This window comes from Artibeus jamaicensis, unplaced genomic scaffold, assembly GCF_021234435.1.
Source record: "Artibeus jamaicensis isolate MK-2021 breed Jamaican fruit bat unplaced genomic scaffold, CSHL_Jam_final contig_447, whole genome shotgun sequence".
NCBI classification, from domain to species: Eukaryota; Metazoa; Chordata; class Mammalia; order Chiroptera; family Phyllostomidae; genus Artibeus; species Artibeus jamaicensis.
The window spans coordinates 1778411-1805735 of record NW_026521834.1 but is presented as its reverse complement, the minus strand read 5'-3'; the positions used below and the strand labels follow the sequence as shown (position 1 = coordinate 1805735).

The 27325-nt window shown below is 46.4% G+C and overlaps 3 protein-coding genes across 5 annotated transcripts; 2 read left to right on the top strand and 1 right to left on the bottom strand.

Annotated features, from left to right (window-relative positions):
• Positions 1–322: 322 nt before the first annotated feature.
• TTC24 (tetratricopeptide repeat domain 24) lies at positions 323–4279 on the top strand. The gene is made up of 7 exons (XM_037132604.2): positions 323–1028; positions 1227–1430; positions 1932–2060; positions 2236–2348; positions 2686–2784; positions 3990–4084; positions 4255–4279. Exons 1-7 carry the CDS (start codon positions 323–325, stop codon positions 4277–4279), a joined length of 1371 nt encoding a protein of 456 aa, XP_036988499.2.
• A 10871-nt stretch (positions 4280–15150) lies between these two features.
• On the top strand, positions 15151–17789 carry NAXE (NAD(P)HX epimerase). 2 transcript variants are annotated; one of them, XM_037132650.2, is made up of 6 exons: positions 15151–15374; positions 15465–15573; positions 15697–15807; positions 15887–16000; positions 16898–17045; positions 17376–17789. In XM_037132650.2, the coding sequence occupies exons 1-6, from the start codon at positions 15202–15204 to the stop codon at positions 17576–17578; spliced, it is 858 nt and encodes a 285-aa protein (XP_036988545.2). In that variant the 5' UTR covers positions 15151–15201; the 3' UTR covers positions 17579–17789. The 2 variants fall into 2 exon arrangements, with proteins under 2 accessions (XP_036988545.2, XP_036988544.2); XM_037132649.2 differs by having other exon boundaries at positions 15151–15383.
• Positions 17790–17947: 158 nt separating this feature from the next.
• On the bottom strand, positions 17948–25766 carry LOC119039790 (G patch domain-containing protein 4). 2 transcript variants are annotated; one of them, XM_037132648.2, is made up of 8 exons: positions 25663–25766; positions 23213–23349; positions 22678–22751; positions 22490–22582; positions 22303–22389; positions 20150–20241; positions 19645–19695; positions 17948–19243 (listed from the first exon to the last, which is right to left on the bottom strand). In XM_037132648.2, exons 2-8 carry the CDS (start codon positions 23292–23294, stop codon positions 18442–18444), a joined length of 1281 nt encoding a protein of 426 aa, XP_036988543.2. In that variant the 5' UTR covers positions 23295–23349; positions 25663–25766; the 3' UTR covers positions 17948–18441. The 2 variants fall into 2 exon arrangements, with proteins under 2 accessions (XP_036988543.2, XP_053522276.1); XM_053666301.1 differs by lacking the exon at positions 22303–22389.
• Between the last annotated feature and the right edge of the window lie 1559 nt (positions 25767–27325).

Sequence of the window (27325 nt, the reverse complement as noted above, 5' to 3'; positions counted from 1 at the left end):
TGATGTTTCTCTCCCTCTCTTTCTCCCTCCTTTCCCCTCTTTCTGAAAATGGATAGATAAAATATTTAAATAAATAAAATCTTAAAAAATAACAGCAGACAATACAATAATAGCTATGTGGTGTGAATGAATCAAAATTATACCTATTTTTTGTTAGATAGGCAAAAAATATAAAACATTTTTTTGCTGTGCCACAGAATTTTAGTAATTGGTTTATCTGTGCCAGGAGATGAAAGAGGTTGAAAGTGGCTGCCCCGAGGGGGTTCTGCTTTGGAGGAGGGGAAGGGTGACATATTGAACCTGTGATTCCATTGTCAGTACTATGTCTTCCACCAACCCCGAGGATACCCTGCAAGAACCTGACCCTGAGACCTCAAGCTCCAAGAAGAAAAAGAAGAAAAGAAAGTGGCAACAGCTAGAGACCAGCGTCCAGGCCCTCACCAGGACAGGCCACGGGGCCCTCCTGGCTGGCCGGAACCAGGAGGCCTTGACCAGCTTCCAGAGGGCCTTCCTCCTGGCCTCCAGGGTCTCACAAAAAAGGGATACCCCTATTCTTCGGGCCTGTGCCTTCAACCTGGGTGCTGCCTATGTGGAGACCGGGGACCCAGCCAGAGGCCTCGGGCTGCTCCTAGGAGCCCAACCTGAAGAGAAGGCACAGGGCAGGTGCCATGGTGATCAGTGTTTCAATGTGGCTTTGGCCTACCACGCCCTGGGCAACCTGCCTCGAGCTTTGGCGTGGTACCACAGGGCCCTGGGACACTTCCTGCCACTAGGTGACCAGGGGCAAGTCCAGGCAAAAATGGGAGCCTGCTACCAGGCTCTGGGACAGCCCGAACTAGCAGCTCATTGCCTGCAGGAAGCAGGCCGGAGCTATGCCCACGCAGGACAGCCCCAGGCTGCAGCCCTGGCACTGGGAGCTGCAGCGGTGTGTATGCTGAAGAGCGGGCAGCACGGAGTGTGTGAAGTGGTGCAGGTGCTGGAGGAGAGTCGGAGACTTGCTGAGATGAGTACTGAGCGGGGACTGCTGGGTGAGGCCTTTGGTCGAGATGTGTGGGATCTGGGGAGATTCAGATCTAGTGATACCCTGAGAGGTGGGATGGAAGCAGAGGTATTTCTGAGGGATGGGGAAGGGAATTGGGGGGACCCTGTAAGAATGGGAGAGCTACACCAGTATAGCCTCGGCGGCATCTGACCTGGCTACCAGTGACCCTGGTCTTGCCCTCTAGGGCAACTCTATAATGACCTAGGCCTGGGCTACTCCCAGCTCCAGCTGTTTCCGCTAGCAGCAGAGGCCTTCCTGCAGGCCCTGCCCTTATGCCAGGGACTAGGGGAGAAGGCCACAGTTCTGAGAAACCTTGGAATGGCCCACAATGCCCTTGGCAACTATCAGGAAGCCCGGGAGTTTCACCAGAAGGCTGCTGTCCTGCATGGTGAGTACCAAGGGCTGGGGAATGGGATTGAGACTAAGGGACTTAGAGGGGGTTCCAGGAGAAGCCGAAAGGCTGAAGAGTAGATGGACCTTTAGGACTAGTTATAGGATTGGGAAGCCCAGAACCTGGGGGTATGAAGTGCTGGGGATACAGGAGATGGGATAGCCAGAAAAGATAGAGTATTGTGGGCCTAAAGGCTGAGGCCTAGGGCTGGGAAGGCAGCATGGGCAGAAGAAAGGGCTATTAATACCTTGTACTGCCTGCCTCACAGGGCTGTTGCATGGCTCATAGTAGCCAGGAGGAGGCATTCAGGCCAAAACTCAGGACCAAGGAGAAACTGGTTATGGATATTGAAAGTCTGGGCCTCTGTGGTACATCTGAAGGTGTGCTGCGGCTGAGCACTGGGACTCCTGCAAAGCCTCCCTTGGTTGTTCAGGGATGGGGTCCTGATGCCCCAGTGGCCAAGGCCTTCTCTTAGAATTGGGTGGGCTCTGTCATCAGGTTCTGTGGGGCAGCGATGGGAGCAAGGGCGGAGCTTTGGCAGCCTGGCATTTGCGCTGAGCCAACTGGGGGACGACAAGGCGGCCAGAGACAGCTACCTACATGCACTGCAGGCTGCCCAGGACACTGGTGAGGGCGAGGAGGTTAGCAGAGGCTTCCGGGGGGGGGGTGTGGAGCAATGGCTGAGATTCCTTGGGACTAGTGAGGAGGCCGATGGGGAGGGTGTTGGGGTGGGAAGTACCTCTGCAGGGGAGGGTTAGTGGAGTAGGAGCCATGTAAGGACCTCTCAGGATCTCTTCCCCAGGAGACATGAAAGGACAGTGGCAGGCCTGCGAGGGTCTGGGGGCTGCTGCAGCCAGACTGGGGCAGCATGATCAGGCCTTGAAGTACTACAAGGAAGCACTGGCCCGGTGTCAGGTGAGACCCTCCATCCCAGAATCTAACTGTTCCTGCTAACCTCCCAGGGAGCATTCTCTGGCTAACATTCCTGCCTCATATCTTGTCTTCTTTGCACCATTCATTCACTCACCAAACATGCACTAGGTACATTGTATGCTAGGTCCTGGGACACTATTGAAAGAGTTTGTCTCTACACACAATTCTGGACAGGACCCTGGCAAAGGCATTGGGGTGGGGCAAAAGAGAAAGAAGACAAAGCCCCCTTCCCTCCCTCCTTTCCCATTTTCCCCCCCAATTCCCAGAGAATCACAAGCCCATGCCTTCCATATCATGCCATTTTCCTCCCTCTTCCCAGAAGGAGTCAGACTCTGTGCGAGAGCGGCTGGTGGCCAAGCTGGCAGATGCCATGAAGACCCTTTTGGCCCAGGGTGGGCTGGACCCAACTCATACCCTGGTGAGATGACACCTGAGACAAGGAGCTGTGGATAGGGAAAGGTCACCTGGAGAAGGGAGAGGGGAGAGGTAAGCAGAGCTGATGTTCTCAGGGATGCTGCGCCTCACTGCTCTCCCGTGTTCATCTGCCCCTGGACCAGCATATGGTACAGGTATCATTTTCCCAAGGACACCTGGGGGTGGTATGGGGGCAGGGGCTTGTAGCACGTGTCCAACGCCAGGGCTTTGCCAGGGCCTTGGCTGACTGTTAACTAGCTCAGTGAGTGAAGGCCAAGGGGTGCAAATAAGGACCCTGAGTATCCTGCCCAGATTGCTTAGTTGGTTAGAGCATTGTGTCACTACACCAAGGTCGTGGGTTCAATCCCAGTCAGATCACATACAAGAATCAACCAATGAGTATATAAATAAATGAACCAACAACAACAAAAATAGATGTTTCTCCCCATTCCTCTCTATAAACAAACAAACAAACAAACAAATGAACCCTGAGCCACATCAAGAAGTGGATTTTCAGTCCTTGGCTGTAGTTCCCCAAAGGCCTACACAATACAGGCAGTGCTCCAGGGAAGTCCCTTTCTCCCATCTCTGATTCTCTGGGGCCGTTTCTCTTTGGGTCTCCACCGTGCTCCTCTCCTCCTGCTCCTCCTCCCCCTCCCTCTGCCTCCCAGCCTCTCTCAACAGATTGATGTCTCTCCAATTGTCTCCTTCCTCACCCTCTGAGATACCCTCAGGAAGCCTCCCATCTCAGGAATTGAAATTTACTTTAGTATTTATTATATTTATTTAATATACTTTATGTCTTCTCTTATTTTAAAGACCAGGACACTCTATTTATAATTTGCAAGCAAAAGTTAAATTAGGCTGATACAGAAAGAGGACTGGATTGGGAGTCAGAGGACCTGGGTTCCATCTAAAGTTGTCTACCAACTTTCTGTGACTTTGCAGCTGGAGGCCCTAAGTGGGAGGGAGTGGTGGTCAGGCTTTGGCCATGTCTGATGGTCCACAAGCCTGAGCTCTGATGTGATAGTTACTAGTGGGGCCTTGCCAGAGCAAAGGGCCTCACCTTGAAATTTCATTCTCAGACACGTGGCACAGCCCCATTCTCTCTAACACTTCTTTGTCTCTGGGGCCCTGTGTCTGGAGGAGCATATACTCATGTGCACATCCACAGCCATTTTTCTCAAACTGATTCCCTTTCATTTCTAGACCTCAGCTCCAGGGAGGCCTCAGGCTCCAGGTGGAGTCGGCCCAGCAGGGACTCCAGCCAGGGTGTCAAGGGGCCCAGCAGAAGTGAAGCACAGGTGAGTGGGGTGGGGTAGAGCGGAGCTTCTGGGATGGATATGACCTCCGAGGATATTAGGAGGTATTGCAGCAGTGTGGGGGAAGGTGGAGGGCTGGGACCTCGTAGGTGCCCCAGGGAGGAAGGGAACTGGCTAGGTGCCACTCTGCTCCTTGGTTCCTGCCCCTATAGATCTTTGAGTGGGTGGGAAGACTAAGAATTAGAGGAGGGCCATGAAAAGAAAGAGGAAGAGGGCTTTGTGAAAGTTCCCTGTGACTGGGTTGGCTTGCGCAGGGACTGGACCGTGAGTACATGGAGGCTGTCCCGGCTGAGGGCAGCGCTCTCGCCATGCCCCTCATTTCCCTCACTGCCCTGCTTCCCTACCTCAGGTCTGACACCCTAAACCAGCCCTCTCCCCATTTCTGCTCCTCTTTCAAGACGCTGGCCCATTGTTCCCGAACCCTTTCTGGAATCACCTTTTCTCCCTTGCTTCTACAGCTTCCCTAAATCTAGAACTTCATCTTAGAGCACCAGGGTTTGTTGGAAGGCCACTAGGTGCTAGGTACCCGGTGCTTTTCTTACTCTAGCTTGTTTCTTCCCTCAAAGGCTTCCAACTCGGGCGCAGAGTTCCTTGCTGTTTGTTGACTTGAATTCACTGATATTTTCTTTTCAGAGTGCTTCCTTTCAGGCACTGCTAAATCATTTCCATGGTTAGCCCTAGATGACCCAGGGTTGTCAATCACCTGTCCCATACAGGGCATAGTTTTTGACTCCCCTTCATGTATAATGACCAACACATTCCCTGACACCCACCCTTCTTGTTCTCCCAAAGTGTTCTCTTTTCCACCATGATGGTTCTTGGTTCAGAGAGGCCTGTGATGAATATGTCTGTTCCTCTCCATCCAAGTCCTGGACCTAGTACCCATCCCCTATTTGGAGACCAAGCTTCCTGTCATCCAGAATGGAGTACCCTGACATTCTGGTACCCATGGTCCCCAAGCCAGTAGGTGTGTCCTTGGGGAGGGAAGGAGGCCTGAAAAATGGATAAAGAAAGTAGGAAAGAATGTGACTTTGGAGATTTTAATGGAAGGTGATCACTGTTGAAGTTGGGGAAGATGTCGTCTGGTGCTTGGGAATACCCAGTGCTCTGAGCCTCTTTGTCTCTGCCCTTTAGCAACAACCCGAACAGCCTTTACTCAGCTCAGAAGGCCTAGCAAATCCCCTATCTCCTGTGTGGCCCAACTGTAGACCTCAGAAAAAAGGAGAGTCCCACTAAATGGGGAGATATGCGGCTTAAGTCTACTCCCTACTGCTCTGTAGCCCACTGGCAGAAGTAAGGTCCAGAGAGGCTGACAGAAGCCAGAGCCAATGCAGGCTACCTGTTCTCTTTCCACAGCCATTCCCACTGGCAAGCTCTGCCCTGCTCCTTCAGGTCACTAAAACAGCCTAGGGAAACCCCCAGCAGGGACCCACAGAGGAGACCCACTGCATCTGGCTTCTGCACAATCATGTGATTCCCACTCTGCTGGCCTCAGCAGTGCCTCCACATACACACCTGAGGAGTTTCTGGGACGAAGCCTCTTCCTGGTTGCGCAGCACTGTACTGACATGGAATACAATGCAGTCAGCAAGCAGGCTCCTGAGCAGGCTGGAAAAGGCCTTTGTGGTCTCAGCACTGAGGCTGTTTGCTTCTTCCTGAGATTTTTGGACTCAATAGATAAAAGGGAAAAGGAAAATGGATGGTGAATCTTGCCCTTTCTTTCTGGATACAAACCTCATGATCACTAAGGCCCTTTCCAGTTCTAAAAAACTTCTTGGTCAAGAGGCTTTGGAGTCAATGACTCTCTTCAGACCTCCATTTTCTCATTTGTAACATGGGATTATACTACTATAGAAGGTACATCTTACCCAACCTGTGCACCCCACTTTCTCCATGTAAAATAGCAGAGGCTGGGTGCAGGCCCCTGCAGCCTGTGGCCTGTAGGACAACTGCTGCCAGCAGCCGCAATGACAATATTAAGTAAGCTTTATTGATCCTTAGCACATACCACCCATGTTCTAAGTGTTTCACAAGTATTTTCTCCTTTGATCCCATTTCACAAATGAGAAAAAGAGAGCACAGAAGCTACATAGCTAGTCTTCTCAGATCACACAACTAGCTAGTGGAGAAGCCATGATTCTAAGCTAGGTAGTGAGTTCCTTCTTCCATAATGCTGGGCAGTCCCACTCCCCCAGCTAAGCCATTGTTTACCAAGAGTTGGTTATGCTTGATACCAATTATGTTTATGCTGGTTGTGTGTGCTATTATAATTTGTAATTTAATTAAATATTACATAAATTGATGAGCCAAGAGTGTGAAAACAAAGTTGAATCCTTAGAAGACTTGACTAAGGTGAGACACTAAAAACTGTTATTGAGCTCTGGCTGGTGTGGTTCAGTGGACTGAGTGCTGGCCTGCAAACCAAAAGGTCCCTTGTTGGGGACATGCAAGAGGCAACCAATCACACATTGCTGTTTCTCTCCTTCTATTTTTCTCTCCCTTCCCCTCTCTCTAAAAATAAATAAATAAAATCTTTCATTAAAAAACAATTGTTGTTGAATTAATGTGAGCAAGAAGACTATTACAGATTGGGAGGAAATAAAAAATCTAGATGAATTTTGCACTGAGATTGCTTTAAGCATGCCATTTATTTTTTGTTCCATCTTAAGGAAGCAAACTGCAAGGTGTAAGTGATACATAACTGATGAGGTTTATGGAAGAAAATGGAGAAATATAACCATTGGCTCTGTTCTCAAAGAGAGCCTGGCCACACTTTCACAGGTGGCAAGCACGTGTATTTTTTTGTTTTAGATTGAAATAAGATAATCCACCCCTGACTATGTCATATAAGAGGCTTCTACTGTACTGTGAACTACTTCACAATGAGATTTTGAGTATTCATTAAAATATTTGTAGAGGACCTACTATGTGCCGGGCACAGAAGTAGGTGCTGGGTGTGGGGGCAACTTTGCCAGCAGTCCCCCTGTCCACCACGGATGAAAGTAACACTACCGAGACATGATCTTCTTGGGGAGGAGAGGTGGCCAATCTCTCAGAGGAGAAAGGCCAAGAGCCCCTTCCTCAACAGCTTTTATTGGGTTGTAATGCATAGGAATATAGGTGGCAAGGATCAAACAGCAGATAACATTTCAAAGAAATCTGAGGGCTTAGTCTAAGTCATTGTTTATTAGGAAAGGGGGCTGCAGAAACTTTGGGAGACATGCTCATTTTCTGCTCGGACCCTTATCATATGCATGAATGCACTCTTAGCAAAGCAGGCTTCACAGGACTTTTAGGAATTCTTTCTTATGCCTCCTGATCACCCCAGGTCCTGCTCTAGCTGGCAAGAGGCTGCACTGCCTCCCCCATCACAGGTTTTCAGGTTTAAGTGGATTAGAGCCAGGAAGCGCTTCTCCCAGAGGACATAGGGACTTGGGCTATGTCAGAATAGCTGGGGGGCTAGGGTCCATCACTCCTTCTTTGTTGCAGCCCCCCAAGTCCTTCCATGATGGCCTCCCAAGTGATCATGTCTGGCTTAGGTTGCCCCCCCTCTGAGGGGTCTTACCTGTCATTGACTAACCGACCATGCATTGGGAGCGGGGGTGGAGGGGGTGGGAACAAAGGCAGCGTTTGCTACCAGAGACAAGCTTTGTCTACCCATGGTTCGCATTCTGGAGGTCGCTCACTCAGCCTTAGCCATGGGAGTCAGTTACAACTCCTGAAACCAGGCAGAGTGGTTCCCAATGCTGGGGTCACAGCTGTTAATCTTCCTTATGTAAATGGAATATATGATCTTGTCAGGCATTCGATATGTCTTGATCAGGATACAGGTTCACCAACTTTAACAAAAGCCGATAGAACAGTGTCTTTTTCCAAAGAGAACTTTATTCTTGTCTCATATAAGCAGTCCAAGGCCTACACAGTGGCTCTGTAGAACTTGAGGAGCCAGGCAGGATGCTCTGCCATCCTCAACCTGGGATTTACATCTCATGGTCTAAATGGCTGCTCCATCTCTGCATAATACCTTCCTTCCAGCCACTAAGAAGAAAAGAGTAAGTGGAAGAAAACATTTTTTAAAGGATATGACCTACCCATTACATGTATCATATCTGCTCAAATCTCACTGGTCAAAGTTTAATCACATGCGGATGGTTAGTGGCTGTATGGGAGACTGGAAAATGTAATGTTTAGATGCACAGCCAGTGTTTACATGTGGCCAGATAAATCTCAGGGATTTTGTTATTAAAGGAAGAAAGGAGAATGGATTCTGAGGGACAAGTAGCAGCATCTTCCACCCAGGAGTATTGCCAATTCATTATCAACCATCACCAGCTCTACCATTTAATAGCTGTATTATCTTAGAAAACTTACTTGCCTTCTCTCTGCCATTCAATTTCCTCATCTATAACCTGAGGATAAAAATATGTCATAGGGCTGACAGAATTACATTAGATAATATACATAAAGCATCTGGAGCTCAGCAGGTGTTCAATCCATGTGTCCTTCCTAAACTGGCTTTGAAGGTATTTCTCAAAGAAAATTCCAAAAGTCTGAAGGACAGCAACAAAGTAGACTAGGTCTTGGGCAATGCCTTTCTGGGGACAGCCCTCATTTTGTTGTTTTATAAATCCTGTGTGTGTGTGGTGGGATGTTTTTGTCATTATTTTATAGTTACATCTCATCAAAATGAAATCAGCAGGACCAAGCCTTTAATTACGTACCTCTGCATTTGGGGAAGCAGTTCAGTATAGCATGGTGCTTAAGAATGCAGAACTCAAGGTCAAGCTGCTTGAATCCTCGCTCCACTGACAGCTATCACTGTATCATTGGGCATGTCTTTCAACATCTTTGAGCCTCAGTCTCCTCATCTGTAAAATGGGAATAATAACAGGGTTGCTGTGAAGACCAAATAAGATGATTCATGTTATCACTTGGCACATATAAGTACTCAAAACGTCATCTATGTCAAATGAACATGTTTCACATTGTACTTTACAAGTGAATTTTCAGAATCACCAAATTAACTTCTGAGACACACATAAAAGTAAAGCTATTTATATGCTGGTGAAGTAACAAAGTTAATGAGGTCTTGGGCAAGATTATCCAAATGTAGTATACACTGTAAACTCAATTTCCAACCATAAACATAATCTGGCAAAATAGTTTTCTACCACATAGTCTCATAAATTCAATTTCCCACCACAAACGTGTAAAACAAGCATAGCTGAAGACAAGGATACATCCATAGGAGATGATAAACCTCATAATTAAAAAGGAGATTATCAGAGGAGAAATTAAAAGATGAAGGGTATTGTGATCCCTCCTACTTTGTTCTTCTTTCTCAAAAGAGCAGCTGCTATTCGGGCTCGTTTATGATTCCATATAAATTTTTGAAGTGTTTGTTCTATGTCTGTGAAATACGCCATTGGTACTTTAATAGGTATTGCATTGAATCTGTATATTGCTTTGGGTAGTATGGACATTTTGATGATGTTAATTCTTCCAATCCATGAACACGGTATATGTTTCCATTTGTTTGTGTCTTCCCTGATTTCTTTCTTCATTGCTGTGTAGTTTTCTACATACAGGTCTTTTACCTCTTTGGTTAGGTTTATTCCCAGATATTTTATTTTTCTTTTTGCTATATCGAATGGGATTTTTTCCTTGATTTCTGCTTCTGCTGATTCATTGTTTGTATACAAAAATGCCTTTGATTTCTGGATATTGACTTTGTATCCTGCTGTTTTGCCAAATTCATTAATTAGTTTGAGCAGTTTTTGGGTAGAGTCTATAGGATTTTCCATATACACTATCATGTCATCTGCAAACAGTGACAATTTTGTTTCCTCCTTTCCTATTCGTATGCCTTTTATTTCCTTTTCCTGCCTGATCGCTGTGGCCAAAACTTCTAATACTATATTGAATAGAAGTGGTGAAAGTGGACATCCTTGTCTTGTTCCTGATCTTAGTGGAAAAGCTTTTAGTTTTTGTCCATTGAGTATGATATTGGCTGTAGGTCTCTCATAAATGGCCTTTATTATATTGAGGAATGTTCCCTCTATTCCCATTTTGCTGAGTGTTTTTATCATAAATGGGTGTTGTACCTTATCGAAAGCTTTTTCTGTGTCTATTGATATGATCATGTGGTTTTTGTCTTTGCTTTTGTTTATGTGATGAATTACATTTACTGTTTTGCGAATGTTGAACCATCCTTGCATCCCTGGGATGAATCCCACTTGGTCATGATGTATAATCTTTTGGATATATTGTTGGATGCGATTTGCTAATATTTTGTTGAGGATTTTAGCGTCTATGTTCATCAGCGATATTGGCCTGAAGTTTTCTTTCTTTGTTGTATCTCTATCTGGTTTTGGAATTAGGGTGATGCTGGCTTCATAAAAGGAGTTAGGGAGTTTTCCATCCTTTTGGATTTTTTGGAATAGTCTGTGAAGAATGGGGGTTAGCTCTTCCTTAAATGCTTTGTAGAATTCTCCTGTGAATCCATCTGGTCCAGGGCTTTTGTGTGATGGGAGTTTTTTGATTACTGCTTCAATTTCTTTTGCTGTTATTGGTCTATTCAGCTGTTCTACTTTTTCATTGAGTTTTGAGGGATCACAATACCTGATATCAAACTGTATTACAAAGCCACGGTAATCAAAACAGCCTGGTACTGGCATAAAAACAGGCACATAGACCAATGGAACAGAACAGAGAACCCAGAAATCAACCCAACCCTCTACAGTCAATTAATATTCGACAAAGGGGGCAGTAACATAAAATGGAGTAAAGATAGCCTCTTCAGCAAATGGTGTTGGGAGAACTGGACAGCTATGTGCAAAAAAATGAAACTTGAGCACCAACTTACACCATACACCAAAATAAATTCAAGGTGGATAAAAGACTTATATATAAGCCATGACACCATTAAAGTCCTAGAGGAGAACATTGGCAAGAAAATCTCAGCTATTCCACGCAGCAACATTTTTACGGATATGTGCCCTAGAGCAAGGAATATAAAGGAAAGAATAAACAAATGGGATCTCATCAAAATAAAAAGCTTCTGCATGGCTAAAGAAAACAGTATTAAATTAAAAAGACAACCAACTGTATGGGAAAACATATTTGCCAATGATACCTCAGACAAAGGTTTAATCTCCAAAATATACAAAGAACTTACACGACTCCACTCTAGGAAGACATCGAACCCAATTAAAAAATGGGAAAAGGACTTGAACAGACACTTCTCTAAAGAGGACATACAGAATATCCAGAGACACATGAAGAGGTGCTCAATATCGTTAGCTATCAGAGAGATGCAAATTAAAACCACAATGAGATACCACTTTACACCAGTCAGGATGGCTATAATAGACAAAGCAACAAACAACAAATGTTGGAGAGGGTGTGGGGAAAAGGGGACCTTAGTTCACTGTTGGTGGGATTGCAGACTGGTACAACCATTATGGAAAACAGTATGGAATTTTCTCAGAAAAATAAAAATTGACCTGCCTTTTGACCCAGCAATTCCACTGCTAGGATTATACCCCAAGAATCCTAAAACATCAATTTCAAAGAACCTATGCACCACAATGTTCATAGCAGCACAATTTACAATAGCCAAGAGTTGGAAGCAACCTAGGTGCCCATCAGTAAATGAATGGATCCAAAAATTGTGGTACATATACACCATGGAATTCTATGCAGCAGAGAGAAAGAAGGAGCTACTACCTTTTGCAACAACATGGATGGAACTGGAAAGCATTATGCTGAGTGAAATAGGCCAGGCATTGAAGGACAAATACCATATGATCTCACCTTTGACAGGAAGCTAAAGAATAAAACAAACAAGCAAACAGAATAAAAACAAAGACACTGAAATAGAGAACAAGTGGGCAGCGACCAGAGGGGAGAGGGAAGGGAACTTAAGGGGAAAAAGGGGGAGGGATTTTGAGGAACAAGTATGAAAGACACAGAGATGAGGACTGGGGGGGGGGGGGGAATGGGAGGGAGGGGGGAGACCGGGCGGGGGGTACGGTGGGATGGGAGAAATAGATTAAAAAAAATGTACTTGAAAAATAACTAAATAAAATAATATTAAAAAAAAAAAAGGTGAAGGGGTTCTTGACTTTTGCAGTGAACTAGCCAGGAGGCAATCCACGATACAGAATGAGAGTAAATCTAGCTTAAAAACAGGACCTTCATTTCACCTGGGTCATTATCTTTGTGCCTTGATGGTAACTGATTTGTTATTCCACAAACTTCTTTTTTTTAAAAAAATATTTTATTATTTATTTATCTTTAGAGGGGAAGGGGGGGAAGGAGAGAGGGAGAGAAACATCAATGTATGGTTGCCTTTTGTGCGTCCCCTGCTGGGAACTGGCCTGCAGGGAACCGGCCTGCAACCCAGGCATGTGCCCTGACTGGGAATCGAACCGCGATCGTGTGGTTCGCAGGCCCGCGCTCAATCCACTGAGCTACACCAGCCAGGGCTCACAAACTTCTTAAATATGCAAAAGTGTACTGGCACTCTTAAAAATTCTTGGGTAAAAAAATTTTCTTCCTCTCCAGATTTTTTTTTCTTTTCTAGAAAAGGTTTTATTTATTTATTTTAGTCAGAGGGAGAAAGAGAGGGAGAGAAATATTAATGTGTGATTGCCTCTTCTGCACCTCCCATTAGGGACCTGACCTGGTCCACACTCAGGCACGTGCCCTGACTGGGAACTGAACCAGTGACCCTTTGGTTTGCAGGCCAGCGCTCAGTCCACTGAGCCACAAAGTTGGTTGGGTGTCATCCCACAAGGCGAAAGGTCACCTTCATTTGGAAACATTGATGTTTCTCTCCCTTTTTCTCCCTCCCTTTCCCCCTCTGTAAAGATGGAGGCATAGGTGGAAATGCCGTGCTTTCTCACACAACCAAGTTTAGAGACAACAAAATATTAGCAACAGAAAACACAGCCAGAACTGTGTTGAACTTTTCGGAAGTTCAACACAGCAAATTGAACTTTTCGGAAGTCCGATAACAACAAATTCTTCAGCCTGACTGGTAAGAGGGGTGAAGCCAGCAGCTGGCAGAGCGGGGTTGCACAGGAAAACTAGGTCAGATGGACTCAGGCGTGTGAATCCCAGGCATGGGGTTGCAACGGGCAGACCCAGTGAGTGACTGGCGGACCCAGTGAGGGTGGCGGGTTGAACGCGGTCTTGCATTTGTGCGCAGATAGACCAGCGAGGGAATGGACCGTGAGATGGGACCCAGCAGGCCCCAGCTGTGAGAAGCAGCAGAGGGGGCCCCTATTTCCCGGCTCTGACCCCGCCCCCACATACAGCATCACAGCCCAGCGACCTGGGTGGCCCCGCCCTGGTGAACACCTAAGGCTCTGCTCCTCATACTTAACGGGTGCGAACAGACCAAAAATGGCTCGAGAAAATCTCAAAGCCCCAGAACCCATAACTCTAAGCGAGGAAGAAATAGCAAAACTTTCAGATGCACAGTTCATCAAAACACTGGTGATCAGGATGCTCACAGAACTGGTTGATTTTAGTCACAAATTAGAGGAACATGTGAAGGCAAAACTAACTGAAATGAAGGGAATTGTACAGGAAACCAATAGTGATGAAAAGAAAACTAGGACTCAGATCAAGGGAGTGAACCAGAAGAAAGGAAAAAATGGCCAGACAGAAAAATATGAAGAAACAAGAATTCAAAAAAATGAGGAGAGGCTTAGGAACCTCCAGGACATCTTTAAACGCTCCAACATCCAAATTATAGGGGTACCAGAAGGGGGAAAGGAACAGCCACCAGTGGAAAACTTATTTGAACAAATAATAAAGGAGAATTTCCCCAATCTGGCAAAGGAAATAGACTTCCAGGAAATCCAGGAAGCTCAGAGAGTCCCAAAGAAGTTGGACCCAAGAAGGAACACACCAAGGCACATCATCATTACATTAGCCAAGATTAAAATGAAGGAGAGAATCCTAGAAGCAGCAAGAGATAAGGGGACAGTCACCTACAAAGGAGTTCTCATCAGACTGTCAGCTGATTTCTCAAAAGAGACCTTACAGGCAAGAAGGGGCTGGAAAGAAGTATTCCAAGTCATGAACACCAAAGACCTACAACCAAGATTGCTCTATCCAGCAAAGCTTTCATTTAGAATGGAAGGGCAGATAAAGTGCTTCTCAGATAAGATCAAATTGAAGGAGTTCATCATCACCAAGCCCTTATTATGTGAAAGGTTAAAGGGACTTACCTAAGAAAAAGAAAATAAAAATGATGAACAGTGAAAGGACAGCAAACTCACAGTTATTAAGAACCACACCTAAAACAAAAGCAAACTAAAAGGACAGCTAGATCAGGAGCGGAAACATAGAAATGAAGATCTCATGGAGGGTTAGCAACAGGGGAGTGGGAGGAGGAGAAGGGGGGAGAAGGTACAGAAAATAAGTAGCATAGATGATAGGTAGAAAATAGATGGGGGGGCAAAAATAGTATGGGAAATATAGAATCTAAAGAACTTTAGACACATGGTCATAAACTAAAGGGGGAAATGGTGGGGGCAGGGGTGTGCAGGGTGGAGGGGAATGAAGGGGGGATAGAACAACTATAATGGCATAATCAATAAAAAAAACTTTAAAAAAATCATAAAGAACGAACACTAGATTAATTTATTGAGGCCTATACATAAATTTTTAGGTCCTATGGACGCTTTGCATGCATTACCACCCTACGACAATGTACTCTCAGCCCGTTTTACAGACAGGAAACTGAAATCTGGCGTGTTCTAATTTACTCAGTTAGTAGTAGGGGCAGGAACCCGGGCTAAATTCTGTCCTAAACTTGAAGAATTATTATCAAAGGGCGATTGGGAGCAAAGCACTTCGCTCCACCTGGAAATGCAAGGAAACAGGTAACTAACTACTCTAAGGAAAGGAGGTCTGGGATCCTGAGTGCAAGGACAGAGGCCTCACCCCGTGGGCACTTCTAAGCAGTCGGAGCCTAGGAAGAATTCTGACTCGGAGTGCCCCGCCTGCTTCTTGGGGGCGGGGATGGGGCGCTGCGCATGCGCCAGGGCGGTCCGGCTGGCGCGCGCTAGTACGCTGGTTGAATGTCGAGTCTGCGGTCTCTGCTGGGGCTCGGGCTGCTGGTGGTGGGCTCGCGCCTGCCACACGTCAGAGCTCAAGCCAACATCTGTCGCGCGGGACCCACGTGGTGGGGGCCACAGCGGCTGCGCTCGGGGGGCTACGGGGACCCAGAGGTTATGGCTAGCACCGCGCTGAGGTATTTGAGGTAGGCGGGGCTACCATGGGGCGCAGGCATTGGGCGGTGTGCTCTTGCTTGAGCGAGACCCTGAGCAGAGGGTTTCCTCAGCCAGGAGGAGGCTCAGGCTGTGGACGAGGAGCTGTTTAACGAGTACCAGTTCAGCGTGGACCAACTTATGGAGTTGGCTGGGCTGAGCTGTGCTACAGCCATTGCCAAGGTCAGTGGTGCAGCTCTTAAACTGTCTCCTTGGCGAGGCACAATGGAGGGGGGAGGGACAGCTGGGCCAAGCTTGCGTTGTGACGGCCCGAAGCTCCTCTGAATCCCGTGACTCTGCCTTCAGGCATATCCCCCGACGTCCATGTCCAGGAACCCCCCTACTGTTCTGGTTATCTGTGGCCCCGGGAATAATGGAGGAGATGGCCTGGTCTGTGCGAGACACCTCAAACTCTTTGTGAGTATGTAAAAAGCTGTGGAGAGGCTATGCGGTTTTTAGGAGCTGGGCATGAATTACCTCTTGCCTTTCCTCGTAGGGTTACCAGCCAACCATCCATTACCCCAAAAGGCCTAACAAGCCACTCTTTACTGCCCTGGTGACCCAGTGTCAGAAAATGGACATCCCTTTCCTTGGTGAAATGCCCCCAGAGGTAGGTACCTCTGGTCTCAAGTGCCCTCCTCCACAATAACCAGTGTCCTGCTCTTCATCTGCTTATCTTCCTCTAGACCGGGGGTGTCAAACTGATTTTCACCGGGGGCCACACCAGCCTTGTGGTTGCCTTCAAAGGGCTGAATGTAATTTCAACTCCTTAACAGTTAAGGAGTAGTTACATTTGTACAGTCCTAAAATTATTTCCGCCCTATGAAGGAAACCTTGAAGCTGATGTGTCCCTCCCCACCCCATGAAAATTAGTTTGACACCCCTGCTCTACACTCTTATTGGGTAAGAATAATGCCTGGCACCGAAGGCGCCCAGTGTATGCTATTTGAACAGAAGTGGTGTAAGAGCCTTTTATTCTGTAGTCCTTCCTCTTTCCCTACAATGTTATTGTAGGGAAACATATACATATTATTTGCCCCTTAGGAACTGAAGTGAAGGCCTAAACCCTTTCTCCAGATGCATGGATTTAGAGGTGGGAAACTTGAGAGCTTTTTGTTTTTGTAATTTCTTAACACGTTTTACAGATGAAGAGAGACTAAGGTGCAGCAAAGGGTAGAAAGTGGTTTGTCCAGAGCCACAGACCAGATCACAGCAGAGCTGAGACCAGAACCTGCCCCTCCTGACTCCCAGTCTCAGACTTTCCCATCCTGTGGCCTCCCCAGTGGCAGGAAGGCAGAACCTGGTGTCTGGACTCAGCTTGGCCTGAATCAGGAACCAACTTACACTTAATTCTAGGCCTCAAAATGCCATCTGAATGAGACAACTGTATTTGTGCCTCTGTGAGTGGTCTGTGGTACAGAGGGTACAGAGGACAGTCCACTCCTGTTAAGAGCTCTTTGTGTTGCTGCTGGTTCTAACATCCTTTACTTTTCCTGCTCCACCACAGCCCATGCTGATCGATGAACTATACAACCTGGTGGTGGATGCCATCTTTGGCTTCAGCTTCAAGGGCGATGTTCGGGAGCCATTCCGCAGCGTCTTGAGCGTTCTGAATGGACTCACTGTGCCCATTGCCAGCATTGACATTCCCTCAGGTACTGGGTCCAAGGAGGTTGGGATTGGGGTCCTGCCTTGTCTTGAGTTAGGTACCTAAGAGACCTATGTCTTGACCCAAGACTCAGACCAAGTCTAAAATGAGTTTAGAGGTGCAGAACATAGTGGAGGAGCTGAGTTCAGGAGCACTCTTTACATGTTGGCTCTAAAGAGACCAAAGCCCAGGGATACATGGAGCTCCAAGGATGCAAGTTTCTCGGGTGGGGATGCCGGGGGTTTCCCATTCCTTTAGAACTAGGACAGAGCAAGGTTTGGAAGGGGACTAGACATCTGGCCTCTTCTGCTCTTCCTGAATACAACCCTTTTTTCAGGGTGGGATGTGGAGAAGGGAAACCATGGCGGGATCCAGCCAGACTTGCTCATCTCCTTGACTGCACCCAAAAAGTCTGCCACCCTGTTTACTGGTCGCTACCACTATCTGGGGGGTCGTTTTGTGCCACCTGCTCTAGAAAAGAAGTACCAGCTGAATCTGCCACAGTACCCTGACACCGAGTGTGTGTATCGTCTGCACTGAGAGAAGGTGGGTGGGTGTTCTTCCCAATGAAGATTTAGTGCTTCTCTCTCCCAGAACTGTGGAAACCTGAGAGCTTTCCTGGCAGCAAAAGTTCATGGATGGCAGGCAACAGTGGAGATATCATGCCATCTCTGGGGAAGCAGACCAAACAAGAGAGGTTGCTGTGGCATTTGGGGGCAATAAAAATGGACTTTCAGATGTCCTGAAAAAGGCTCCCAAGTGAGGTGTTTGTCCTTTACACACACACACACACACACACACACCTTACCCATTAGGGACACAGAGAACACTGGAAGGGGGGCTGTGGTTCTCTGAGCTTTACCTTTCCATTAACAGTGTAGTAAGACCACAGGAGATTAACAGAAGAAATTTCTTCAGGGGCCTCCAAGGAGACTCTTGTATTCAGGACCTTCCCAAGCTGGGAATGGAGATGCCAATCCAGACATATATAGGGTAGGAGCCTAAACGGACGTTTATCAAATCATTTGCCAGTGTTAGAAACTAGCGCACAGACCTACTTGGCTTCATATAAAAACAAACAAAACCCAGGACATGCCACAGAAGTCCACATTTCCAGCTTCTTTTAGTGAGGATACCCATTCAGAGAGTATCTGCATTCCTGTCCCCACAACCCTCACCTCAGCACTCCCTGTCCCTTGGCTGCTTGGCTCCTACCGGCATTTGTCAGAAGCTGCACAAGAGAAGATGCCCACTCCCCCAACTAAGGTATAGTGATACCTCTGTCCTCTCCAGCAGGCTGGTATTCCAGAGCTCAGTTTTCTCCTTGAGAAGGACCCCTCACTGGGAGGGTTCAGGAGAACCTATCAGCCCAGGTCTCTGTGGCCCCTACCCTCACCTGACCTTCAGTCTCTCTTTCTTTTTTTTGCTCTCTGGTCAGTGCTGACTCTGGTTCTTTCCTCCTCTGCTTGCTTCTGCCTCCTCCTCTTTCCTCCGTGGCTTGAGCTCTCCCTAGTGCTACCACTGTCATGTCCATTCCTTACAGCCAAGACATCCTCTTGATGCTGCTGTCTTTTCTTATTGCTGCTTTTTTTTTTCTTATTCTTGCTTTTCCTATCACTGCATGCTCTGCTTTCTGCTTCCCTGGTCCCACTATCTACAACAGCCTCCACAACTTCTTTATCCTCTGTGTCCATGTCTTCTTCCTCATTCTGCTGCCTCTTGCTTCTGCTGCATGGATCAGTGTGTGCTCGGCTCTCTACCTCTGTTCTGCATTCTTTACCTGAGACCCCCAGCTTCTCCTCATGGTGCTGCCTCTTTTTCTTCCTTTTCCTGGAGCACTCATCAGTTTGTTCTCCACCCTTTAGTTCCCCAAGCTCTCTTGTTCCTGTAGCATCTTTCTCATCTATGGTTATTCCCTCTCTGTCATCCGTGACCTTTTCTTCTTGATGTTGTCTTTTCTTCTTGCTTTTCCTGATGCTCTGGTCAGTGTGATCTGGGTATTCCTTTTCTGCATTCCTTTCAGTTGCTATAGCCTCTTCCTCTTTTTTCTGCTTCCTTTTCTTTTTCTTTTTTTTGAGGGGCTTGCACTCACACGGCGGTTGAGGGATCCCAGGGTCCTGGCCTTTAAGCCGATCCAGGAAGGCCTGCTCCTGGGCCTCTAACCGAGCAAGCTTAGCCTTCATCGTAATCCCAAGACGGGCAGCTCTGAAATAGGGCCAACATCAGAGGGAGGATCTTGGGAAAAAATACACCTAATTCTTGAGACTGCAGGGGAAACTGGTAGGGGAGGGGCTGTCTATCTTCAAGTAGCTTCAGAGAGATGGACAGATAGCATAAATCATTTCCCTGGAGTGAAAGACAGCACTCACAGCTAGTGGCTGGGGGGTGGGGGAAGACTAGGGGGTGGAGGGATTGAGCAAAAAGGAAAAAGGACTCATGGACAACAGTGTGATGATTACTGGGGGGGGGGGGGGGGAGGCTATAAGAGGATTAAATGGCAATAGGAAAAAAACAATAAATATTATTTTTTTAAAAAGTGGTATAGGCTATCATCAGGGGTAGGCTTATGATGGGGAGATAAGGGAGACCCGGGAGCTATTACTTACTTGTGTGCTGTTCGCCCCTCACAGGCTTGGAGCAACATCTCATCAGTCAGACTGTTGTGGGATTAGGGGAGAAATAAAAAATTATAGCCCTGGCTGGTGTAGCTCAGTGGATTGAGTGCAGGCCTGCGAACCAGAGGATTGCAGTTCGATTCCCAGTCAGGGCACATGCCTGGGTTACAGGCCAGTTCCTAGCAGGGGACTCATGAGAGGCAACCATACATTGATATTTCTCTCCCTTTCTCCTTCCCTTCCCCTCTAAAGATAAATGAAATTTTAAAAAATTACAAACATCTGGTAGAAAAGCTTGACCTCTCCTCCCCTCTAAAACATTCTTTTAACACTGAGTTCCTGTTCAGACCTGGTATTTTTCTAGGTACAGGGGATACAAAGATTAGTACAACACAGTTCCACCCTGAAGAAGCCCACAGTCAAGTATTAGACTTGGTCCTTTCTCTTGAGATCTTAAGCATCTCCTACCTGACCCCAGCGCTAAAATGAGTCTCACATTTTTGGAGGCTGAGGCCCCTGGTGGTTGTCATCACTGCAGCTTTCCGAGTCCTTGTCTGGCTTCTCCCCACCTGAAGTCAGTGTGGCCATCTAGGAGGAGGGATCATGAGGTAGACAAGGTCCGCTCAACACCACTGCCATCCCTTTTCCTTCCTGGAACTCCTCTCCCCCAGCAATCATAACCATACACACAAATCTGCCACCCCCCAGTACAGCTCCTTGGCAGACCCACACAGAGAGGTGCACCAAGCTGTATACTTCAACTTGGACAGGAGGAGGGGTGTGGGGATGGGGAGTGCTGGCCTTCCCTGGCTAGTGAGCAGAACAATAGAGAAACTACTGTGGGCCATCAGGTCTTCACTGTGGGACAAGTGCCCCTGATGGTCATTCCATGGTCCTTAGTAACTGACAGTGAAGATGGCACTTTCCCCCCCGCCACCCCCAACACCTATGCACAGTACTTTATTTGACCAGATTGAGAACCTGCTGTGGCCGAGTGTTGGGGATACAGAGTGGAATACGTGTGAGATGTGTCCTGCCCAGATGGAACCTACATGTGAGGGGAAAGGAGTAGGACAGAACATAGACAATTACAATGAAAGTTTGCCTGGGCTGGAGGAGTGGTACCTGCTCACTTTGGGGAATAATTTCTACAAAGACCTGAGCTCTGAGAGACAAGAAAAAATCAGGTAAAAGGAGGAAAGGGAACAGGCAGGCAGAATAGCATGTACAACAACTTGAAGGTGAAAGAACATGCCAACTTAAGAATGATTCCATCTGGCTAAAGTAGAGAAATCCTGAGAGATGTGGCAAGCAGGGGCGGCTAGAGAAATTGGCAGGGACAAAGCTTGAAGGGCCATATGAGCCAGTCTGATAAATTCAGCCTGTGTCATACTAAGTCAAGGAGGAGTCAGTGACACAGTGAGTTCAGAACGTTCTGGATGCTTTGTGGAGGATGAAGTGATGAGTCTGGTTATGAAGCCATAGAAGAAATTAGGCAGGAAATGGTGATGGTCTGGGGTGGAAGATGGCCACAGAGATGAACAGAAATGGTAAAGATTTGCTAGTTACCATGTAGAGCCCTTGGCACATAATAGGTGACTAGTTAATATTAGTTCCCTTCTGGCTGGAAAGAGGTATTCCAATTCATGAAATCCAGAGACCTACAACCAAGATTGCTCTATCCAGCAAAGCTTTCATTTAGAATGGAAGGGCAGGTAAAGTGCTTCTCAGATAAGATCAAATTCAAGGAGTTCATCATCACCAAGCCCTTATTATATGAAATGTGAAAGGGACTTACCTAAGAAAAAGAAGATAAAAAAGATGAACAGTGAAAGGACAGCAAACTCACAGTTATTAACAACCACATCTAAAACAAAAGCAAACTAAGAGGACAGCTAGATCAGGAGCAGAACCATAGAAATAAAGATCTCATGGAGGGTTAGCAACAGGGGAGTGGGAGAAGGAGAAGGGGGGAGAAAGTACAGAAAATAAGCATAGACGGTAGGTAGAAAATAGATAGGGGGAGGGCAAGAATAGTATGGGAAATATAGAATCCAAAGAACTTGAGACACATGGTCATAAACTAAAGGGGGGAATGGTAGGGGTGGGGGGTGCAGGGTGGAGGGGAATGAAGAGGGGGAATAGAACTGTAATGGCATAATCAATAAAATAAGAATTAAAAAAAATATTAGTTCCCTTCTATTGGTATGCTAGTAGGTGGGAGTCTGAAGACCTGAATTCTAGTCCTGTCTGCCATTACCAGCAAGCTGTGGGCTCTTCCACAAGCCTCCCTCCCCCTTTTGGCCACATGTGCAAAATAAAAAGGATGGATCAGATAATCTCTCAGGTCTCTGACTTCTAAGTCCTTTGAATTAGACATCCCCTCCCTGCCCCACTCTGGCAGCTCCTGACTATGCCCTACCTCCCAGTCTGTTGCTGCCCCCTCAGCTGAAGGTAGGGGTCCATGTAACCTGAAGATCTCAATTCTTGCCTAAAGTTGGGGCAGTCTAATTAAGCAACAGCAAGGTTAGCTGCAGGATCCCACTATCTTAGGATGGTCCTGAGAATAGGTAGGGCATACAAGGCAATTGTTCAGGCCCCACAGAAGAGTAAAAAAGGATGAACTCTCTCACCCCCAACTTCTAATACCTTCACAAACTTTTGATACAGCAAGTTGGGCTTGGGATGATTATGACGGGTGGTCTCCTTAGAAAGGTGCTTTATCTGTACTCCATCCTGTGGGGAAGATCAGTGAGTTGATGATATACCATGTCTCCCTCACTTCCACATGTCCCAGGCCCTTATGTTTCATGTGCCCATCTATTAGAGTTCATACCTGTCTAGTTTCGACTACCAAGTTGGCTGCAGTTTTATTGAAGAGCTCATTCCACCAGTGGTTTGTGAACTCCTTGGAGGGATCGTGTCCCACCTGCCAAAGGAAGAAGTATGAACTCTGAACCTGCCTCCCTGTCCTCAAGGGTTCCCCTCTGCCATCTATACCCCCACAAGCCTGCCCAGTCTTACCCCATGAGTGTCCTGCTTTAGCCTTATCCTGAGGGCCTGGGTGATGCCATTCTCCTTTCGGCCCAGGCCTTTCCCTGCAGAAGACAGTAAGTGACTTAGCTTATTCTGCCTGCCCACACCCTCACAAGGCACACCAGCACATGCCATTCCTTGCCATTCCACGCATCTACCAGTGGGCAAACTCCGTCTCTTTTGGAAGCCCTCCCAGTAGTTCTTTCTGGCACCTCTCGATGCAATGCCCTGCCTTTATCTGGAGCCAAGCTCTTTTCCTTCATTAATTCCTTTGGGGCAGAGGTCATGTTTCTTCCCCTCTGCCCCAGTCTTCCCAACCACTTATTTCTTACTATCCATTGTCAAATTTCTTCCTCTCCTCTTCTGTGAATGTCAAATTTTCTTCTGCAAATTTCCCTTTAAGCTAGCTTTTCCTCCTCCAGTTGAATGGACTGCATAGAGATAATTGAGGATGATGACTTTCCCCTGGGCAGAGGGTGGGCAGTGAATTGGGGTGATGCATAAGTTACCCCATGGAGATCACCTTGAGTCCATCCATGCTTTAGCAGCTGCTCCTCAGCAAACTTCATCCCATGACTCTTGACCTCTGGGTTGATGATACTCATGGTGAAAAAAGAGTAATTGTCTTCAGGTCCTCATCAAAGAAGAGGTCACTTATCCCTTTAAGAGGAAAGGAGAAAGGGACACATCATACATCATACATCAAATCCACCGATTGCTTTTATAAGAATTATTTCCTGAGGCTGAGGCAGAGATAGGCTCAGAGGCCTGGTCCTTGGGGAGCTTCCTGTCTGACCACAAAGAGGTCAACACCAACATGTCAAAAGGTATTATTAATAATACCTACACTTCTGGAGAGCTCACCTACCACAGGCCAGGCTGTGCTAAGGCCTTACATGGATTGTCATTTAATCTTTCCAACCCAGGAAGATTTCCTGAACTTTACATTCAGGAAAGTATGATTATCCCCTTTTTACAATTGAGGAAACAGGCCTAAAGAGGTTAGATGATTTGCTCAAGGTCATGTAGCTAATGTATATAGAAATGAAACCTAGGCAGCTTGTCTGAGAGTCTCCAACTCTTTACCACTACATGAGAACATCAGCCATGTAAAAACAAAGCAATGAGATGTTTGTTAACCTGAGTTAAAACAGTACTTAATAGAGCCCATATCCTATACCTGTGCCATAGTAGTTACACTGTCTTCTTGGTGTGGGGGCTACGCATCTCTTCCCCACTGCCACTGTCTTTGACCCTTGTTGGAGTACCCCTCCTGAAATTGTCCAGCTTAAGAAGGGTACTCTTACTGAGCATTTGATGCACAGCAGCTGGATTACACATATTATACTGTCTCATTTAATCCTGACAATCCTGTCAAGTTTCCTCATTTGTTTCCTCATTGTATAAATGAGGAAACAAAGCCTGTGTTTCTTGCCTGAGGTTACATAGCTAGTAAGCGATGGAGCTGGAATATGAGCCCAGGTTGCCTGACTCTAAAGTGTCCTTCTTTCTATCACATCCCCAACTAATGGCATTTATTCCCCCACAGGGAATCGAACCAGTGACCTTTCAATTTGCAGGCTGACACTCAATCCTCTGAGCCACACCAGCCAGGGCTAACTGCATGTTTTTAATAGTCACTCTGCTGTTCCTCCTTTTGGACTCTAAAGTGGCATTATCGAACTTATGCACCAAATTTGCCTCTGAAATGATTAAGATGGCTTATCACACAAGACATTCAAAACTACTGCCACTGCTGACTTGATTCACTAAAGTTAACCTGTATTAAGATAATTTTAAAGGCACTGCAGACCATTTTTAAAGCTGAACAATGAATGGCACTACTAGAGTAACCCTGTAGCTTCTCAAAATGACAGCTCTGAAGGTAAAACTTTCCTGTGAGTCTAGGAAGGTCTAGTAAGTATGCTTTAAAAAAAATCAGACACATCACTAACCACCCCTCTTAAACACTGTATGTTACATTTGCAGGCTGGCAAATCAAGACCGACTCACATTTTGGTTCACATTTCTATTGTGAAGGACGATTACCTGTCAACCTAGTTGATACCTTGAGAATCCCAACAGAAAAGCACTGAGTGAAAAAGTGGCCCCATCTTGCTACTTGATACTGTTAAAAAGAATTAAAATTCAAACAATGAGGCCTTTACAGTTGACTCAAAACTCTGCCTCTTCTCAGAAGTTATCCCTGATCTTTCAGTCACCAGACTTCAATAACAGTATTTTTACTTATTGCATTTTACTCAATGCATTTACTTATGCAAATACACACTTACTTGATGACAGCCTGTTGCTAATTGCTTGACACAGATTATTCATTTAATCCTCCAACAACCCTTTTACCACGTGGTATTACTGTAATTTGCAAACGAAGAAATGGCACTGAGAGGTTTAGTCACTTGTCCAAATCAAGTAACTGGCAAATTGTGGACCCAGGATCTCAGGCATTCCAGAACTGGTGTTACAGTAATCATACATTCCTCAGTCTGTCATAGCTCTTTGTGATTTCTGTTGTTGTCTTCGCACAGCCTATCTCTTGTCGCGGTAATTCGAAACAATACGCCCTGGACTGGGAGTCAAAGCGGCCTTCATTCCCCAACCCCAGTGCATTCGGAGAATGAGAAGGCGTCCAGGCGTTATCTGCTGAACTGAATGGCATAGGAGGGAGTTGCTGTAACGGACATAACAATGGATACCTGGGGACAAAAGCAACTAGGTCCCAGACTCTACGCCGCAGTCTTTGTGAAGGCTGCGAGCACATGTTCAGGAACTGTCTCTCCAGTCAATCCAAGTTTCCTGGAGTGGTCCAGGGCCACTCTTTTTACTGAGGTTCTAAAGAGCCGACTAAAATTTTTCCCTTGACCTCCTCTCTGTTGAGGTCTAAATTCCAGCCCTCACGCCGCAGTTTTACTTGGAGCACCACCTGCCACCTCTCAAGAGACAGTAACCCCTTACCTTCAGTCACTATAAGGCCCTCTCCACGACACACGCGCCACGACACACTGCTATGCCGCCATCTTCCCGGAAGTGCCCTTTCGGCCCTTCTAGTCTGTGGGAAAACCATAGAGAGGACCGCAGGAACCAAGGTCCCGGTCCTCCTGGCTGGGACAGAACGGTGGGCGTAATTGCTGGTATATTTGCGGAAGAAACTCGGCCACAGAGTGTCTCGTGGTGCCGAATCATACTCATACTCACGCAATTTCTCCTTTGTTGCCTGAGAGATGCATGACTGATCATACACACATCAACGTGAAAGACTTGTCAGGTTAAAAAACCGAAGTTTTGTTTGACAACTGAGACATTTTCCCCCAATGAACAACTCGGTTGAGAACCGAATGTTGGCATAGGAGACATTCAAGAACTGAGGTTTATTTCTGGCTGGTGTGGCTCAGTTGATTGAGCACTGGCCTGTGAACTGAAATATCCCTAGTTTGATTCCTAGTCAGGGCACATACCTGGTTGTTGGCCAAGTCCCCAGCTGGGGGTATGCAAGAGGCAACCATTCCATGTGTCTCCCCCCTCTCTTTGCCCTCTCTCTAAAAGTTTAAAAAAAAAAAAAAAAAAAGCTTTGTAATGACTGCTCGGTGTGTGATACTTCCTTATGCCCATAAAAATTTTGAAAAAAATTTTTTAAATACATTTTATTGATTATGCCATTACAGTTCTATTCCCCCCTTCATTCCCCTCCACCCTGCACACCCCTCCCCCACCATTCCACCCCTTTAGTTTATGACCACGTGTCTCAAGTTCTTTGGATTCTACATTTCCCACACTACTCTTGCCCTCCCCCCTATCTATTTTCTACCTGCTGTCTATGCTGCTTATTTTCTGTACATTTTCCCCTCTTCTCCTCCTCCCATTCCCCTGTTGCTAACCCTCCATGTGGTCTTCATTTCTATGGCTCTGCTCCTGATCTTGCTGTCCTCTTAGTCTGCTTTTGTTTTAGGTGTGGTTGTTAATAACTGTGAGTTTGCTGTCCTTTCACTGTTCATCTTTTTTATCTCCTTTTTCTTAGGTAAGTCCCTTTAACATTTCATATAATAAGGGCTTGGTGATGATGAACTCCTTGAATTTGATCTTATCTGAGAAGCACTTTATCTGCCCTTCCATTCTAAATGAAAGCTTTGCTGGATAGAGCAATCTTGGTTGTAGGTCTCTGGATTTCATGACTTGGAATACCTCTTTCCAGTCCCTTCTTGCCTGTAAGGTGTCTTCTGAGAAATCAGCTGACAGTCTGATGGGAACTCTATTGTAGGTGACTGTCCCCTTATTTCCTGCTGCTTCTAGGATTCTCTCCTTCATTTTAATTTTGGCTAATGTAATTATGATGTGCCTTGGTGTGTTCCTTCTTGGGTCCAACTTCTTTGGGACTCTGAACTTCCTGGACTTCCTGGAAGTCTATTTCCTTTGTCAGATTGGGGAAATTCTCCTTTATTATGTGTTCAAATAAGTGTTCCACTCGTGGCTGTTCCTCTTCTCCTTCTGGTACCCCTATAAGTTGGAACATTTAAAGATGTCCTGAAGTTTTCTAAGCCTCTCCTCAGTTTTTTGAAATCTTGTTTCTTCATCCTTTTCTGTTTGGTCATTTCTTTTTCCTCTTTCTGGTCCACTACTTTGA